The 16,553-nt window shown below is 46.6% G+C and overlaps 1 protein-coding gene across 1 annotated transcript in view; it reads left to right on the top strand.

The window, feature by feature from the left end:
• LOC144690012 (uncharacterized) overlaps nt 1-16,123 on the top strand; it is a 16,519-nt gene extending 396 nt beyond the window's left edge. Inside the window, exons 2-7 of the mRNA XM_078557543.1 lie at nt 2,345-2,485; nt 7,492-7,565; nt 9,359-9,742; nt 12,627-12,668; nt 12,828-12,863; nt 15,726-16,123. Of these exons, the coding sequence (XP_078413669.1) occupies nt 2,345-2,485; nt 7,492-7,565; nt 9,359-9,742; nt 12,627-12,668; nt 12,828-12,848 (662 nt within the window). The 3' untranslated portion in view covers nt 12,849-12,863; nt 15,726-16,123. The remainder of the gene's footprint in view (nt 1-2,344; nt 2,486-7,491; nt 7,566-9,358; nt 9,743-12,626; nt 12,669-12,827; nt 12,864-15,725) is intronic.
• Nucleotides 16,124-16,553: the final 430 nt, after the last annotated feature.

Here is a 16,553-nt window from a genome sequence, read left to right as displayed (position 1 = left end):
TCTCCCTCAGCCCTCTCTGCCCTCAGCCCTCTCTCCCTCAGCCCTCCCTCCCTCAGCCCTCTCTCCCTCAGCCCTCCCTCCCTCAGCCCTCCTTTCCCACAGCCCTCCCTCCCTCAACCCTTCCTCCCTCAGCCCTCCCTTCCTCAACCCTCCCTCCCTCAGCTTTTCATCCCTCAACCCTCCCTCCCTCAGCCCTCTCTGCCCTCAGCCCTCCCTCAGCCCTCTCTCCCTCAGCCTCCCTCACTCAGCTCTCCCTCTGCCCTCTGCCCAGGTTGTGGCTCCATTTTGTGGAGGAATGGCAGCCTCAGCATTGGCCTTGACTACGTGAAGAGACTTAACAACTACTACAAAACGAATAGTGTTAGTGCTATCATTCACAGACCTTTCAATGTTCAATCAATTTATTAGGAAAATATTGTTAGGAAATAGAGATAGTTCAAGTAAGTTAAATTTGTATTTGTGGGTGTTAGGAATGAGTTTTAGCCATAATGTTTAAGTTTAATTTGTATTTCTGTATCTGTGTGTTAAGAAAAGGTAAAGTTGAGTTTTAGTTTCACTTTAAAAGCTGACTACATTTCTAATGAGAGTTTTACAACTCTTAGAGAAGTAAAAGCAAACAAGGGTAGAAAAACCTGTGCTGTTGCCTAGCAACAGGGGCCCAGAGACATAGGCCCCACCCACCCACACACACAAAAATGAAAGAATCAGCAGCTTTAAGTTCAGTTGGAGGCAGCTGCCAAGCAGAAACAACCTAGAAGGGACAGAGAGCCAGTCCCAAGCGAAAGAAGAAAGTCCCCAAAATCCAGGGGAGTGGAGCAGGAGAAAGTCCCAAGCAGAACTTCCAGTCAAAGGAAGGACAAGGACCTGGAAAAGGACCTGGAAAAGGTCCTGTTAAGTGAAGTTAAGAGTGAGGAGCAGAGGAAGGCTCCATGCTTTAAGCTTAAATCTCCAAGCTGCAGGAAGCAGAGTTAAAGTGGGTTAAAGGCTTGTGAGAGATCAGAAGACCCAAAGAGGCAACTAAAGGTCTGTAATTCTTTGCTATGGGCATGTGAAGCAGTGGTGTACTGTTGACAGCTGAGTCACTGAGAAAGAGAGTGCATGGAAGACAGCTTGAATGCATGTGGTGACCCAGGGGAGAGGGACATCGGAAGGAGAGTTCGAAACCCTGGAGGCGAACCCTTGCAGAAGGCATCTGAAAGGAAGTGTCAGTCTGGGAGAAGATCACAAGGTGAGTTCTTAGAGAGTGGAGATTGGAAACCTTCGAGTGAAAGATGGAGTTCAGTGAGACTGGTTGGCTCACAGTGCGACAAGCGTCTGGGGGGAGTTGTGGAGAGATCCATAGCATCTCTTTGGCTTGGCATCTGTCACTTGGTTTCAGAGTGTGGTGTGTGTCACTACAGGTCGCCTATTGGTTTACATGGATGTTGTACTTACTGTGAACATTGAAGTATAAGATAGCTTTTGTAGCTTGTGTTATCCTTACAAATCTGTATATATCTGTGAAGGTATAGTTGTGGGTGAAGGAGCATTGTAATATAGTTCATCTTTACTTGTTAAATAAATGTTTTCTTCTTTTGCTAAAAGTTCATTAGCTGACTCCGGTGACTCTGTTCAGTAGCCACTCTCCACGTATCCAAACAAACAAATAAAAGTTAGGGTCTATCAAGCCGAATTCCACCCTGGGATCAGCCTTGCCCAGTGCTAACCTCAGCTGGGATCGGAACAATATCAACAAAGAACAGAATCGTGCACAGCTGTGTTGCACATCCAGGTTGAATGCCCTGCTAATCCTCACTCTGTGCTCTCAATTCAAAGTCTAACCACTGGGTAAGGTGGCAGAGGGCTGCCTATGGAATTGTATTGCACTCATTGCAAAGAAAGGGAGAGAGCTGGGAGGGCAAATTAACCTGCCTTCTGTTTTGGATATTATTCAGTGTAACGAGAAAGAAAGTTGCTGTTTAGAGCCCAATGTATTCACAATGTTTCATCCTTTGCTGTCGGCTTGTTCCCATTCACTCCCATTGACATTCCCATTCCCAGGGTGGGATTTTCCACCCCTGCCCCCGCCACTGGGATAGTCCAGTCCCACCGAAGGTCAAAGGAATTTTGGCTGAGCTGCTCAATCTCCCATGACAGGTCCTGTCATGACTGGGCAGGAACACCCTGGCCTTGTCCACATAGAATCTATTAGGAGTTTATTCTACTGACCAATAAAATCAGCTGGGAGTCCATTTTAATTTAATTCCCCATCCATGTCATATTGGACCAATTATATCAGCGTTAGTTTAATTCTCTGCATTAACTTCATCTCTTTCTCTTGTTTACTTGTCTCTCTGTGTTCCAGTTTCAAACTTGCGAATGGTTGGAGAGCTGAGGATTGTCTGGATCAGTGTGGGGGCTGTGCTGGGAGCTTTGCTCATTGTTGGAGCTGCTCTTCTCTTCTGGGTCTGCCGAGCTCGAGCTCGAGTGAGGAAACGCCAATCCCGTAGGTTCAAACCAACACTTCACTGAAAGGATCAGATCTGGAGCACTTTGCCCCGTCATTGAAGGGGGGAAAACAGAAAATGCCGGAAACACTCAGCAGGTCTGGCAGCTTCAGTGTGGAGAGAAACAGAGTTAATGTCTCAGGTCAATGACCTTCCAACTGAACTGGAAAATGCCAGAGATTAAGCCCAAACCTTCCAGCCTCTGGACCATCAGAGACGAGAGACTGAGATACATGTCAGGATCCTGTGGAAGTCCAAACATACTGACCTCCATGGGAATTGTTCAGGAAGTTTCAACTTCCGATGGACAATTCCCCTGCTCCCAGGGATGCTCTGAAAAAGTCTCCAACTCCGAGGTAGAGTCAGAGACATGGGACAGATCCATGGTATTTACCTGGGCAGTTACCGAGGAAATAAGACCATAAGACATAGGAGCAGAAATTAGGCCATTTGGCCCATCAAGTCTGCTCCGCCATTCAATCACGGCTGATAAGTTTCTCAACCCCATTCTCCCGCCTTCTCCCCGTAACCTTTGATCCCCTTACCAATCAAGAACCTATCTATCTTGGGCTTAAATACACTCAATGACCTAGCCTCCACAGCCTTCTGTGGCAATGAATTCCATAGATTCACCACTCTCTGGCTAAAGAAGTTTCTCCTCATCTCTGTTCTAAAAGGTCTTCCCTTTACTCTGAGGCTGTGCCCTCAGGTCCTAGTCACTCCTGCTAATGGAAACATCTTCCCCATGTCCACTCTATCCAGGCCTTTCAGTATTCTGTAAGTTTCAATCAGATTCCCCCTCATCCTTCTAAACTCCATCGAGTATAGACCCAGAGTCCTCAAACGTTCCTCATATGTTAAGCCTTTCATTCCTAGGATTGTTCTCGTAAACCTCCTCTGGACCCTCTCCAGGGCCAGCACATCCTTCCTGAGATATGGGGCCCAAAATTGCTCACAATATTCTAAATGTGGTCTGACCAGAGCCTTATAAAGCCTCAGCGGCACATCCCTGCTTTTATATTCTAGTCCTCTCGAAATAAATGCCAACATTGCATTTGCCTTCCTAACTACCGACTCAACCTGCATGTTAACCTTAAGAGAATCCTGGACTAAGACTCCCAAGTCCCTTTGCACTCCAGATTTCTGAATTCTCTTCCCATTTAGAAAATAGTCTATGCCTCTATTCTTCCAACCAAAGTGCATGACCTCACACTTCCCCACGTTGTATTCCATCTGCCACTTCTTTGCCCATTCTCCTAACCTGTCCAAATCCTTCTGCAGTCTCCCCGCCTCCTCAATACTACCTGTCTCTCCACCTATCTTTGTATCATCTGCAAACTTAGCCAGGATGCCCTCAGTTCCTTCATCTAGATCGTTAATGTATAAAGTGAAAAGTTGTGGTCCCAACACTGACCCCTGCAGAACTCCACTAGTCACTGGCCGCCATCCTGAGAAGGACCCCCTTATCCCCACTCTCTGCCTCCTGCCAGACAGCCAATCTTCTATCCATGCTAGTACCTTGCCTCTAACACCATGGGCTCTTATCTTACTGAGCAGCCTCCTATGCGGCACCTTGTCAAAGGCCTTCTGGAAGTCCAAGTAGATAACATCCATTGGCTCTCCTTTGTCTAAGCTACTCATTACCTCCTCAAAGAATTCTAACAGATTTGTCAGGCATGACCTCCCCTTGATGAAACCATGCTGACTTTGCCCGATTTTACCATGCACTTCCAAGTATTCTGAAATCAGAATACTTAATAATGGACTCTAAAATCTTACCAACGACCGAGGTCAGGCTAATCGGCCTGTAATTTCCTGTCTTTTGCCTCACTCCCTTCTTAAACAGAGGGGTTACATTAGCGATTTTCCAGTCCTCTGGGACCCTCCCTGACTCGTGATTCCTGAAAGATCGCCACTAACACCTCCACTATCTCTTCAGCTATCTCCTTCAGAACTCTGGGGTGTAATCCATCTGTTCCAGGTGATTTATCCACCTTCAGACCTTTCAGTTTTCCTAGCACCTTCTCCTTGGTAATGGCCACCATAATCACCTCTGCACCCCGGCTCTCTTGAACTTTGGGGATGTTACTCGTGTCTTCCACCGTGAAGACTGATGCAAAGTACCTATTCAGTTCCTCCGCCATTTCTTTGTTCCCCACTACTACTTCTCCAGCGTCATTTTCCAGCGGCCCAATGTTCACTTTTGCCTCTCTCTTATCCTTTATATATCTAAAAAAAAAACTCTTGCAATCTTCTTTTATATTACTGGCTAATTTACCCTCATATTTAATCTTCTCCCTCCTTATTTCTTTTTTAGTTGTCCTCTGTTGGTCTTTGATGGCTTCCCAATCCCCTGGTTTCCCACTGCTCTTCGCCGCATTGTATGCTTTCTCTTTAGTTTTTATGCTGTCCCTGACTCCCTTTGTCAGCCATGGTTGCCTCGTCCTCCCTTTAGTATGCCTCTTCTTCCTAGGGATGAATTTTTGCTGTGTCTCCCAAATTACTCCCAGAAACTCCTGCCATTGCTGTTCCACTGTCTTTCCTGCTAGGCTCATCTCCCAGTCAATTCTGGCCAGCTCCTCCCTCATGCCTCTGTAGTTGCCTTTATTCAACTGTAATACCATTACATCTGATTCCTCTTTTTCCTCTCAAATTGCAGGGTAAATTCTATCATATTATGGTCACTTCCTCCTAAGGGTTCCTTCACCTTAAGCTCCCTTATCAAATCTGCCTCATTACACATCACTAAATCTAGAATTGCCTGTTCCCTAGTGGGCTCCACCACAAGCTGCTCCAAAAAGCCATCTCGTAGACATTACACAAATTCCTTTTCTTGGGATCCACTACCAACCTGATTTTCCCAGTCTACCTGCATATTGAAATCGCCCATGATCACTGTAACCTTGCCTTTCTTACACGCCTTTTCTATCTCCTGGTGTATCTTGTGCCCCACATCCTGACTACTGTTCGGAGGCCTGTACATAACTCCCATTATGGTTTTTTTACCTTTGCGGTTCCTCAATTCTACCCACACAGATTCTACATCATCTGTCCCACCTGCCACCTCACCCACCTGGCACCCCACTCACCTGCCACCTCACCCACCTGCCACCTCACCCACCTGCCACCTCACTCACCTGCCACCTCACTCACCTGCCGCCTCACTCACCTGCCACCTCACCCACCTGCCGCCTCACCCACCTGCCGCCTCACCCACCTGCCGCCTCACTCACCTGCCGCCTCACCCACCTGCCGCCTCACTCACCTGCCGCCTCACTCACCTGCCGCCTCACCCACCTGCCACCTCACCCACCTGCCGCCTCACTCACCTGCCGCCTCACTCACCTGCCGCCTCACTCACCTGCCGCCTCACCCACCTGCCGCCTCACTCACCTGCCGCCTCACCCACCTGCCGCCTCACCCACCTGCCACCTCACCCACCTGCCACCTCACTCACCTGCCGTCACACCCACTTACCCATTCACTACCATTCAAACTGACATTCAAACTTGTCACACGGCAGCTGGTGCTTTAAAAAGCGGAGATTGTCCCATCTTTCCTCTCAATTCTGCTCTGCTCTGCTGTGCCGGAGGTCTCCGAGGAACAATGCTGCACTCAGCATTCCTGGGAAAGCCAGGGTTGGAAGGTCCCACGAGAAATGTGGAGCATTGTCAAGTCAGGGCAGTGTTGGAGCAGACTTACCGACATTGATTGCTGCTTCTCAAAAGATCCAGGCCAAAGAGTTTTAAAGCAAGTACAGCAATATCTTCAGCTGCTTCATCAATGACCTTCCTTCCATCATAAGGTCAGAAGTGGGGATGTTCGCTGATGATTACACAATTTTCAACACCATTCGCGACTCCTCAGATACTGAAGCAGTCCATGTTCAAATGCAGCAAGACCTGGACAATATCCAGGCTTGGGCTGACAATTGGCAAGTAACATTTGCGCCACACAAGTGCCAGGCAATGACCATCTCCAACAGGAGAGAATCCAACCATTGCTCCTTGATGTTCAATGACATTAGCAGCACTGAATCCCCTACTATCAACATCCTGGGGGTTACCATTGACCAGAAACTGAACTGGACTAGCCATATAAATACTGTGGCTACAAGAGCAGGTCAGAGGCTAGGAATCCCGTAGTGAGTAACTCACCTCCTGACTCCCCAAAGCCTGTCCACCATCTACAAAGCACAAGTCAGGAGAGTGATGGAATACTCTCCACTTGCCTGGATGAGTGCAGCTCTCACAATACTGAAGAAGCTCGACACCATCCAGGACAAAGCAGCCCCACTCGATTGGCACCACATCCACAAACATTCACTCCCTCCACCACCGACGCACAGTAGCAGCAGTGTGTACCATCTACAAGATGCACTGCAGGAATTCACCAAGGCTCCTTAGACAGCACCTTCCAAACCCACGACCACTACCATCTAGAAGGACAAGGGCAGCAGATACATGGGAACACCACCACTTGGAAGTTCCCCTCCAAGTCACTCACCATCCTGACTTGGAAATATATCACTGTTCATTCACTGTCGCTGGGTCAAAATCCTGGAACTCCCTCCCTAACAGTGCTGTGGGTGTACCTACACCACATGGACTGCAGCGGTTCAAGAAGGCAGCTCACCACCACCTTCTCAAGGGCAACTAGGGGTGGGCAATAAATGCTGGCCCAGCCAGCGAAGCCCACATCCCATGAACGAATAAAAAAAAGCGGCAGATACTATCTGACCTGCTGAGTGTTTAACTACATTTTCTATTTTTCGTTCTGATTTCCAGCATCTGCAGTACTTTGCTTTTAGTTCAGTTATTGAAAGATGACAGTCTGAGCAAATTCAAGAGACAGCTGGTCAGGTTGTTTTAAAAAGAAGGGTCAGGGGTATGTCCGAATAGCTCAGTTTGACCATCTAGACAAGTGCAACAATCTTCCCCAGACTTGTGCTTTTTTAGCTTCTATTTATCCACATGTTGGTGACATTTTATGATTTCTTTTACAGCCAAGACTATTGAGCCTACTGATAAATTGCCGGAATCCCATTATAAAAACATCCCTCTTCCTGGAGTCACACAGGTTTGTTGAGTTGCTTGACCTAGGGAGCTTATAATCTCAGTCAGCTCGGTGGCTAGAGTGCGGTACAGCACGATGCAGACAGTGTGGGTTCAATCCCCATTCTGGCCGTGGCAGTTTATGGAGGCTCTGCTTTCTTGCTTTGCCTTTGCACTTGTAGAGCGACGCCCCTCAAGCCACAGATAACCGACTGCCTCTTTTTAATGGAGAGACATTCTTAAAGAGGTAGGAGCTAATTGTTATGTGAATATATACCCTGGGGTGCCACATTCACTCTCACACTACAGACCTGAGCTGAGTAACAATGTGTTGATCTCCCAGCCAAATGGAGAGCAGCAAGGAATATACTTAATGAAGCTCCACTGTGATAATTCCTAACTTATGGGAACCAGAGACATGACAGGTGTCTATGGTCCCTAGTGGATTTTGGCTGATTGCCTAACTTACTGAAGCTTTTTCTCAATGTTCCTTGAGTATTTGAAATATCAGGGTCCGGAGACTCAATAATGTTGAGTCCATTTTACAGACACAAAAGGGGTAAAATGCCCAATATAGTGGGCAAGCGAGCACGGGTACATTCTGGGCTGGGTCTGTGCCAGCTGCCAGATTGGCATAGGCATCAAGTGAGGCATCCAAGGCCCAAGCCGGAGACAGGCATTCACCTATTGTCCAGCATGGAAAAGGCCCAGCACCATCAACAAACGGGTTTGGGTTGGGCATAGCTGGTGTCAGACCAGGAAAACCAGGTCCCCATACAATCTGAGCAACTCAAACTCAAAATGTTTCAATCAGGTCACCTCCCAAAGGAGCTGCTGCAGCCCATCAGGCTAAAGGGGCAAGTAAATAAACAAAAACCTACTTGAACCTGGAGTCGGCTGGCACAGGAATTGTTCCCCCCACCTTCCCCCTCCCCCCGTCCCCACCATCCTCCTGATTGACCCCTGCTCCCGATCACGTCCCCTTGCCGTGAGACCTACCCGGCCTACCGTTTATACAACAACAACCACAAACTCAAATGTTAATGAGAAACAGGAAATGCTGGAAATATTCAGCAGGTCAGGCAGCACCAGAGTTACCGTTTCAGGTCTAATACATTTATACTTTTCTTAAATAAAGAGACCAAAACTGTACACAGTACTATAGATGTGGTTCCTGTACAACTGAAGCAAAACATCCCTATTTTTATATTCCACCCACCCCTTGCAATAAACAACAACATTTCATTTGCCTTCCGAATCATTGTTGCATCTGCACACCAACCCTATATGATTCATGCACCAAGACACCCAGGTCCCTCTGTACAACCGAGTTCCGCAATCTCTCTCTGTTTAAATAATTTGCTGCTTTTCCATTCTTCCTGCCAAATTGGACAAGTTCACATTTTCCCACTTTATACTCCATCTGCCAAATTTTTGCCCACTCTCTTAGCCTGTTTATATCCCTTTGCAAACTCTCTACCTCCTCTTGACAACTTACTTTCCCACCTATCTCGGTGATTATTTGTTTCCATCATTTTCTGATTTATTTCAGAATTCAAGCGCCTGCTGTATTTTGCTTTTGCTGTCGTGATAAATTCAAATGGTTTTTGACATGTTGCTGGTAGGAAGGTCCACCTCTTTGCCAGTTTATTATAAATGATTCCTGAGCTCAGTGTTGGGTGAGTCTGGAGCCTATCCATTCCTGCAGAGATTGTTCCCTCAACACCTCCAACACCTTAGGTTGGATAAGGGAGGCGTTAAATTAGCAAACATTTTTCCTAAAGTGACCTTTCCGAATGTCTTGCTTTCTATTTGCAGGGTTCCCAGAAACCTAAGGAGCTGAGATTTACCTGCACAGAGACAGGTAACCCCACAAAATACCAAACCACATTCGTTCCAAACCAAAACTTGTTATACAACAGCTTTGAGCCAAACAATTACAGCAATGTCCGGCTGAAGGCGACTGAACCAGTGCCAGGGAAATCCAACTATCGCAGAGACCAGAGGAACCAGCAACTCCGACCAACGCAACTACCACTCCAGCATGAGTCAACACCAAGATGTCACCGCCAATCAACACCAAGGCGTTTTATAGCCTTTAAGAATTTAGCAGCGCCAACCGGCAGCAAGACTGTATCGATACCAACTTGTGAAGATATCTATGCAAATCAAAGTCAGATTAGAGCTCATCTCCTCAAAGAGGTAACACTCAACTCAGTTACAAAGGGTAAAAGCAAAACGCTGTGGATGCTGAAAATCTGAAACAAAAACAGAAAATGCTGGAAAAACTCAGCAGGTCTGTTAGTCTCTGTGCAGAGAGAGACAGAGTCAACATTTCAAGTTCGTACGGACTCAAAACGTTAACTCTGTTTCTCTCTCCACAGAGGCTGTCAGACCTGCTGAGTTTTTCCGGCATTTTCTGTCTTTGTTTTAGTTACGTAGGGCTTCCTTCACACAGAGGAACCTTAATTCCCAACACCACAATGCTCCAAATACAAACAAGAAGTTGATAGGAAAGTGGCCCAAAGTCTCAATGTATAAGTTCTATAGATCCCTGACCCCTGTGTAGAGAACTTCCTCCAGATTCTGAATAGATCACATCTGCTGGTTTGTGAGATTCCTCGTGTCCACTGTCTCAAGGCCTAGTCTGAAAAGAAGGTCCAATGCAGCCCTCACACAGAACACCAATCAAAAACCCAATTATCCATTACAGGGGTAATTGTGTCTCTCACAAAGAAGACCCCAAACTATTTTTAAAGCTCAGGATCATTTATACTTTCCAGTTGTGTTCACCCAGAGGCAATGCAGAGATTGGCTGTGGAAATTCATGGAGCCTCTGCCCAATATAGAATGAACGGCAGCTGTGATGTCCCCTGGCGAGCTGTACAAAGAAAATAGCTTTTTAAAAAATAAATAAAGGGGGCTGAAGCATATCCAATCAAAATATGGGTTTTTGAAATGGAAATGATTTCCCCACCACCCTTAACAATCCTACAGAACAGAGGGAAATATGACCTCTTCTACCCAGTGTCGACATTGTGTAAATGGAAATAAAGGCAGATGGTATAATTCAATGAAATGCAGGTGATAGTGCAGCCCACGTATGGGTGGATATGTAATCATTTCTGCTTGGCTGTTTTGAAGCCTAAAATCTTAGGGTAATAATCAGCTCAGGCTGCACTTGGGAGTTAGTGCGACTTAAAACATAAAGTAATTTAGATTGAAGAAAAGAGATGTGCTGCACAGGGAGCAAAACCCTGAGTGTCTTGGTCCAGGAGAGTAGGTAGATAGGCATATATAACACCAATGAATTTATCACAAAGATCTACTTCAGTTAAGATATTGTGGTGAGTTTTGTTTTCATCGAAGGGACAGGAAGCTGACGGTGGCATGGAAATAGAGTTGGGCATTTTATCAAGTCAGTTTGTGACCACAGTAAAGACTAAAACTAGACACTGACTCAATAGCACAGGTTTGTGGACACGTCAGCACTGACTGCATTGTCAGTGTTTAATGTGTACAATGAAACAACATCAACAGCAGTTACTGCAACTCCTCTTTCACAGGAACTGTTTTTTGGAACAGGTACAACGTGTGTAGTTTGGTGCATGCTATTGCAGGTGAAAAGCCATTCTTATTCACCTGACAGACCAGGGCTCAGCTGTAGCCTCAGTACACCCTGCAGCAGATATTAAGCTCCACAGCGTCCATTTGGAGTGAAGCTCAAGTCCTGGGATGATGTGCATGTCAGCCAGCGCATGATTCATAGCAGTGATGTACCAGGTATTGGGCTGTAACTGCCAATTGAGTCAGGTTGCCACTTTGCTTGTAGTTCCTGATGTGGAAATTCAGCCGCTCCTGTCTCCCCCAACCTTCCGACACGGGCTGGGTGAGATCAGTCCAGTGCAGCAGGTTCCCAAGGCCCTGTGTTGAGGGCAGCTGAGTCAGAGATAAGGAAACCACACCCCCCTTTACCCCCTTTTTTATGACACTAGCCGCTGTAAAGCAGGTAAGTTTAAAGGTTGAGTCAGGGAGAAGGTAGGTTTATAGGATAAGTGAGCAGGATTTGGGGAGGGGGTGGGGTGGTAGGTTGGATCGGTGGGGGGGCTGGTTGGGGCGGGGGGGCGATGGTGGTGGGTGTTGGTTGGCCTGTTCAGCGGGGGGGGGAGGAGGGTGTTGGATGGTCACTGGGGGGAGATCAGGGTGTGACAAAGGCAGTTGGGGGGGATATCTGGGGGTGGGGGGCAGACAGGGGTTAGGGGAGGGCAGTCAGGAGGATGGGGATATGGCCTGGGGTTGGGAAGCAATTATGGGGTTGGGGGTGTAGTCGGGAGTGTAGGGAGTGCGGTTGGGTGGTTGGGTATGTAGTTGGGGGTGGGGAGTACAATTGGGGAGGTGGGTTATGTAGTTGCGGGGGCTGGGGAGTGCAGTTAAGGGGTGGGGATGTAGTTGGGAGGTGGGGAGTGCAGTCGGAGGTTGGGGGGGTGAGGGGGGTGAGGGGGGTGAGGGGGGTGAGGGGGGGTGTACCCTGGGGGATTGTGGAGGGAGAACTGTGGAGCTCGGGGTGGGTCAGTACTAAAGTTACCCAGAAGCTACAAGTGGTTTTAATTCTTTGAACCTTTTCTGGGTAACCATCGCTATAACCCAGTTGGGACCATCTGAAGCTTGTGATTTAAATCGCAGTTTTAGACAGTTCCCAGTGCACGGCAATTGCCCATTAGAAATATGAACTTCCTGGGCAATTGCGGTGCAATCCTTACCTGGGGACCTCTGGGGGGGGGCGTTCCCCAGCGCATCTTTGGGGTACCCCCGGGATACAGTACAGAGCGTGGAGCTCGGAAGTTACGGGCCAACGTGTCCCTCCTGTAATCCATGTGGAATGCTGCCTGAAGCTGTTTGTATCAATGTGGAGAACCATCACCAAAATATCTCAGCGAGCGGCCATCTTCAGCTTTCCATTCCAGAAGCAGATTAGATCCCAACTCCCACGCCAATGGTCAAGCTCTCAGCTAAGATGAGCTGGATGTACTGATTCAATCCATCCCCGTGCTCCATCTGACTCCAACTATTTGTTTTTAAATCACAGAAATCGTCTGATCCTCAAATGGATTCCAACTCAATATATATGGTAAGTCTATTAGTAATCATAGTATTTCAAACCAGCGGTGATTGATACCAATGTAGATTTCCTATCAATGTAGTGATGTAGACCAATACAATGCCACTTCTAATCAAACTAATCCTTCAAACTAAAATATTAAAATATTGCATCTATGTTTTGTTTTAGAATTTTGATCCACGGTATTAAGTCAGTGAACAACAGGTACGTTTCTGTAAAACACTTCCTGATGTGAAACTTTGACTCATGTTTAATGGTCTACGAGCCAACGCAGTGTGAAATTTACGTGGAGTTCCTGTTTGCTTAATATGAGCACCTCTGAGTTATGGAGATTATTTAGATTAGGAAAGACAGGAGGAGGCTCTAGTGGAGGATAAATACCAGCATGAAGTGGCTGGGCCGAATGGGCTGTTTCTGGTATGATAAAGGCTCATAGAGTCGGGGGTAATATATTAGCATGGGTAGAGGATTGGTTGATGGATAGAAATCAGACAGTGGCCATAAATGGGTCTTTTAAAAGTTGGCAGGCAGTGAATAGTGGAGTGCTGCAAGGATCAGTGCTGGGCCCTCAGCTATTTACAATCTATATCAATGACTGAGATGAAGAGATAGAGAGTAAGGTATCTAAGTTTGCTGATGATACCAAGCTAGTTGGGGACAGAAGCTGTGGGGAGGCTCTGAGAGTCTGCAAAGAGAGACAAAAAAGAGACCTGTTGAAGCTTTTCATCTTGCACTCACCAGGACCCTTTGCAAAAACACCAATATAAGGGGAAAACAATTCGTACTGTATGTGAAGAGAGTTCTGATTAGTTGGCAAGTGGACTCTGATTGGTAGAGGCGTTGCCATAGAGAATTGCACCAGCGATGGTGACTGACAGTTAACTGCCAAGCATTGTTTGAAATTTAAACCAGGCAGCTTGAGCCTGATTGGTCAAGGCATTGCCCTGAGGAATGAGTCAGTGAATGGCTGTCACTTATTTTGTTTAGCTGAAACAGGCGCAATGTGTGTACATGTTCTTTATGTACATGCAAATGCCCCACACTGTGAGCGTGACTGACAATCTTTAATTGATTGTCAGCGTAATTCTTAGCACATTGAAGATTATTTAGCCAATAAAAACAGAAAATGCTGGAAAAACTCAGCAGGTTTGACAGCCTCCGTGGAGACAGAAACAGAGTTAACGTTTCAAGTCCGTATGACTCTTCTTCAGAGCACTGAAGAATATACATGCATTGGAGGCGGTACAAGGAAGCTTCACTAGATTGGTCCCTGGGATGAGGGGGTTGTCCTATGATGAGAGGCTGAGTGAATTGGGCTTATAGTCTCTGAAATTTACAAGAGTGAGAGGTGATCTCATTGAAACCTACACGGGTCTGGAGGGGCTTGATAGGGTGGAGGCTGAGAGATTGTCTCCCCTGGTCGGAGAATCTAAAACACGGTGGGGGCACAGTCTCAGGATAAGGGGCCGATCATTTAGGACTGAGATGAGGAGAAATTTCTTCACTCAGAGGGTTGTGAATCTTTGGAATTCTCTACCCCAGAGGGTTGTGGAAGCTCCATCGTTGAATATATTTAAATTTGGGATAGACAGATTTTTGACCTCTCAGGGAATCAAGGGATGTGGGGAGTGGGCAGGAAAATGGAGTTGAAATCCAAGATTAGCTATGATGGTATTGGGTGGTGGAGCGAGCTCAACAGGCCGCGTCGTCTACTCCCGCTCCCATTTCTTCTGTTCTTATATATATCCTACGTAATAAGGAATGCAAGCTCTCCCTGGTGGGGACATACCCATTCCTCCAAACTCTGTGAGCTTACACCACAGGCTGACGGGAGCTGAGGTTTAAAGGATCCTCTGTGAGAACAATGGCTTTCTTGAAAGTTAACCAATTAAAACGATACTTCCTGGAAAATAGCTATGGAAAGCTGAGAGTACTCTACTGATCAGGTCATTGGCATGCAGGGCTGCCTGGTGCTGAGAGTGAAGAACCTCTGGTCCAAGTGAGAGGGGCAGCACTCCATGCCCACTGAGCGAGTCCTGCTGTATAGCAATGCTACCTCAAGACTCGAATGACAGAGCTTGCCATGGCAACCGGTTACAGTTTCCCATTGCTGGGCATGGAATTGTTGAGACAACTTGACTCCAAAGAGACCCTACTTACTTCAATAGGATAGTCACTTTGTGTACAACTGATAATTGTGGAGCTAAGCCCTTGGAAAGTGGGAACACCAGGATATTGAGGATCCTGTCCCAAGAGGCTTGATGAGCAGAACCACTCATTGTATAGACTGAGTACAATGCTGCATTCTGCTGACTAACCAGCACATACTGCACCCCCTCAACAAATGGTTGTACCAGGTGGAGATACAGAGCTTCAGCAGCAGATGTTAATGGTGCTATTTCAATCCAAGTTGTTGTTATCATGAACTTTCTCTTGCACCAAACCCTCAGAGGTCCAATTCCACCAAACCTTTTTCTTAATTCCTCTGTAGGGTGTGAGCATCACTGGCAAAGCTAGCATGTATTTCCCATTCCTAATTGCCCTTGAATTTATTGGCTTGCTAGGCTATTTCCGAGGGCATTTTAAGAATCAGCCACATTTCTGTGGGGAGTCACATGTAGGCCAGACCAGGTAAGGACGACATGCCTAAGGGACATTCATGAACCAGGCGGTTTTTTTTTTTGACAATCCAATAATTTCATGGTCACCATTACTGAGACTGGCTTTTTAAATAACATCCAGTTTTATTTATAAATTGAATTTAAATTCCCCCAGCTGGCGCAGTAAGATTTGATCTTGTGTCCCCAACTACACGAAGAGGTGCAGAGTGCCCCTCACCTGTAAGGACACCTCCCTCCTCACTGAGGGGGGTTCAGGGGACCATAACTCCTTGGCCCAGCTTTGAAAAGAAAGAGACTTTCTGGGATCATTGGTGAATTCCCTTTAAAAAAATCATCCCCACCAATAAATATATCACATATGACTAAACACACTAATAACTGTCTGACCTAACACCAGGTTATCTGTAATAAACTAACTCTATCTCATGTCTAATTTTGTTTTAAGAGGGCATTAAAGAGATGCTGAAGTGCCATCAGCCCCTGACATTTCTTAAGAGGACAAACTTTCCTTGAGACATCATTCTACAATTAACGCTGGAGGTTTTGCTCTGTATATTTAGACACAGCTTTCTGTGAATTAATGTATTATGTTACCATAGAGTTGCTTTTGTTCAGACCTGAGAACGCTCGATGCTGACACTGTGTGGCTGCCACTGCCTGAAATAGAAACGTGTTCCAGTCCAAAATGCTAAGATCCCTCGCTGAGAGCAGACAGAACCAAGCATGAGGGAACTTAGAGAGAGAGAGAGAGAGAGAGAGTTCTGAAGACAGAGAGAGAATGGATAGCTGTCAAATTATGTGTGAGGTTGCTAATATTTGCACTTTGTATCTTGACACACAATAAATAATATTGAACTCCATGAGTGCTGTGTTGGATTGGTTTTCAATTGGTAAAGGAAATGCCCATCATGTTATGCGGGTAGGGTCGACTCCTGGCCAGCTGGCACTCACTGTGTTGGGTGGGTCGTGTGACCTGGAGCCTTTGCCAGCTGCTGTGAGGGTCACCACTGGCCTCAATTCCTTTGCCTCTGGCTCCCTGCAGGATTCTACCTGAGATATCGAGTGTCTTCTAACTGGCTGTTTCTAAATGCATAAAGACAGGCCAGGGATGGGTTACCTTGGCTGCAAGTTCCAGATATACAGCCAGGCACAACAGCAGGCAGAGAATACACCCAAGGAAGTTGCAGCCTTAAAAGAACTGAAGAACCAGTTGACAGAGGAGACTCAGGAATGTTTTATATTCAGGAGGAAGCCAAGAGATTCGAGAAAGAGA

Source organism: Cetorhinus maximus, chromosome 14 (genome assembly GCF_964194155.1).
Source record: "Cetorhinus maximus chromosome 14, sCetMax3.hap1.1, whole genome shotgun sequence".
In the NCBI taxonomy this organism is placed as follows: Eukaryota; Metazoa; Chordata; class Chondrichthyes; order Lamniformes; family Cetorhinidae; genus Cetorhinus; species Cetorhinus maximus.
This window is presented reverse-complemented; position numbering and strand designations above follow the sequence as displayed.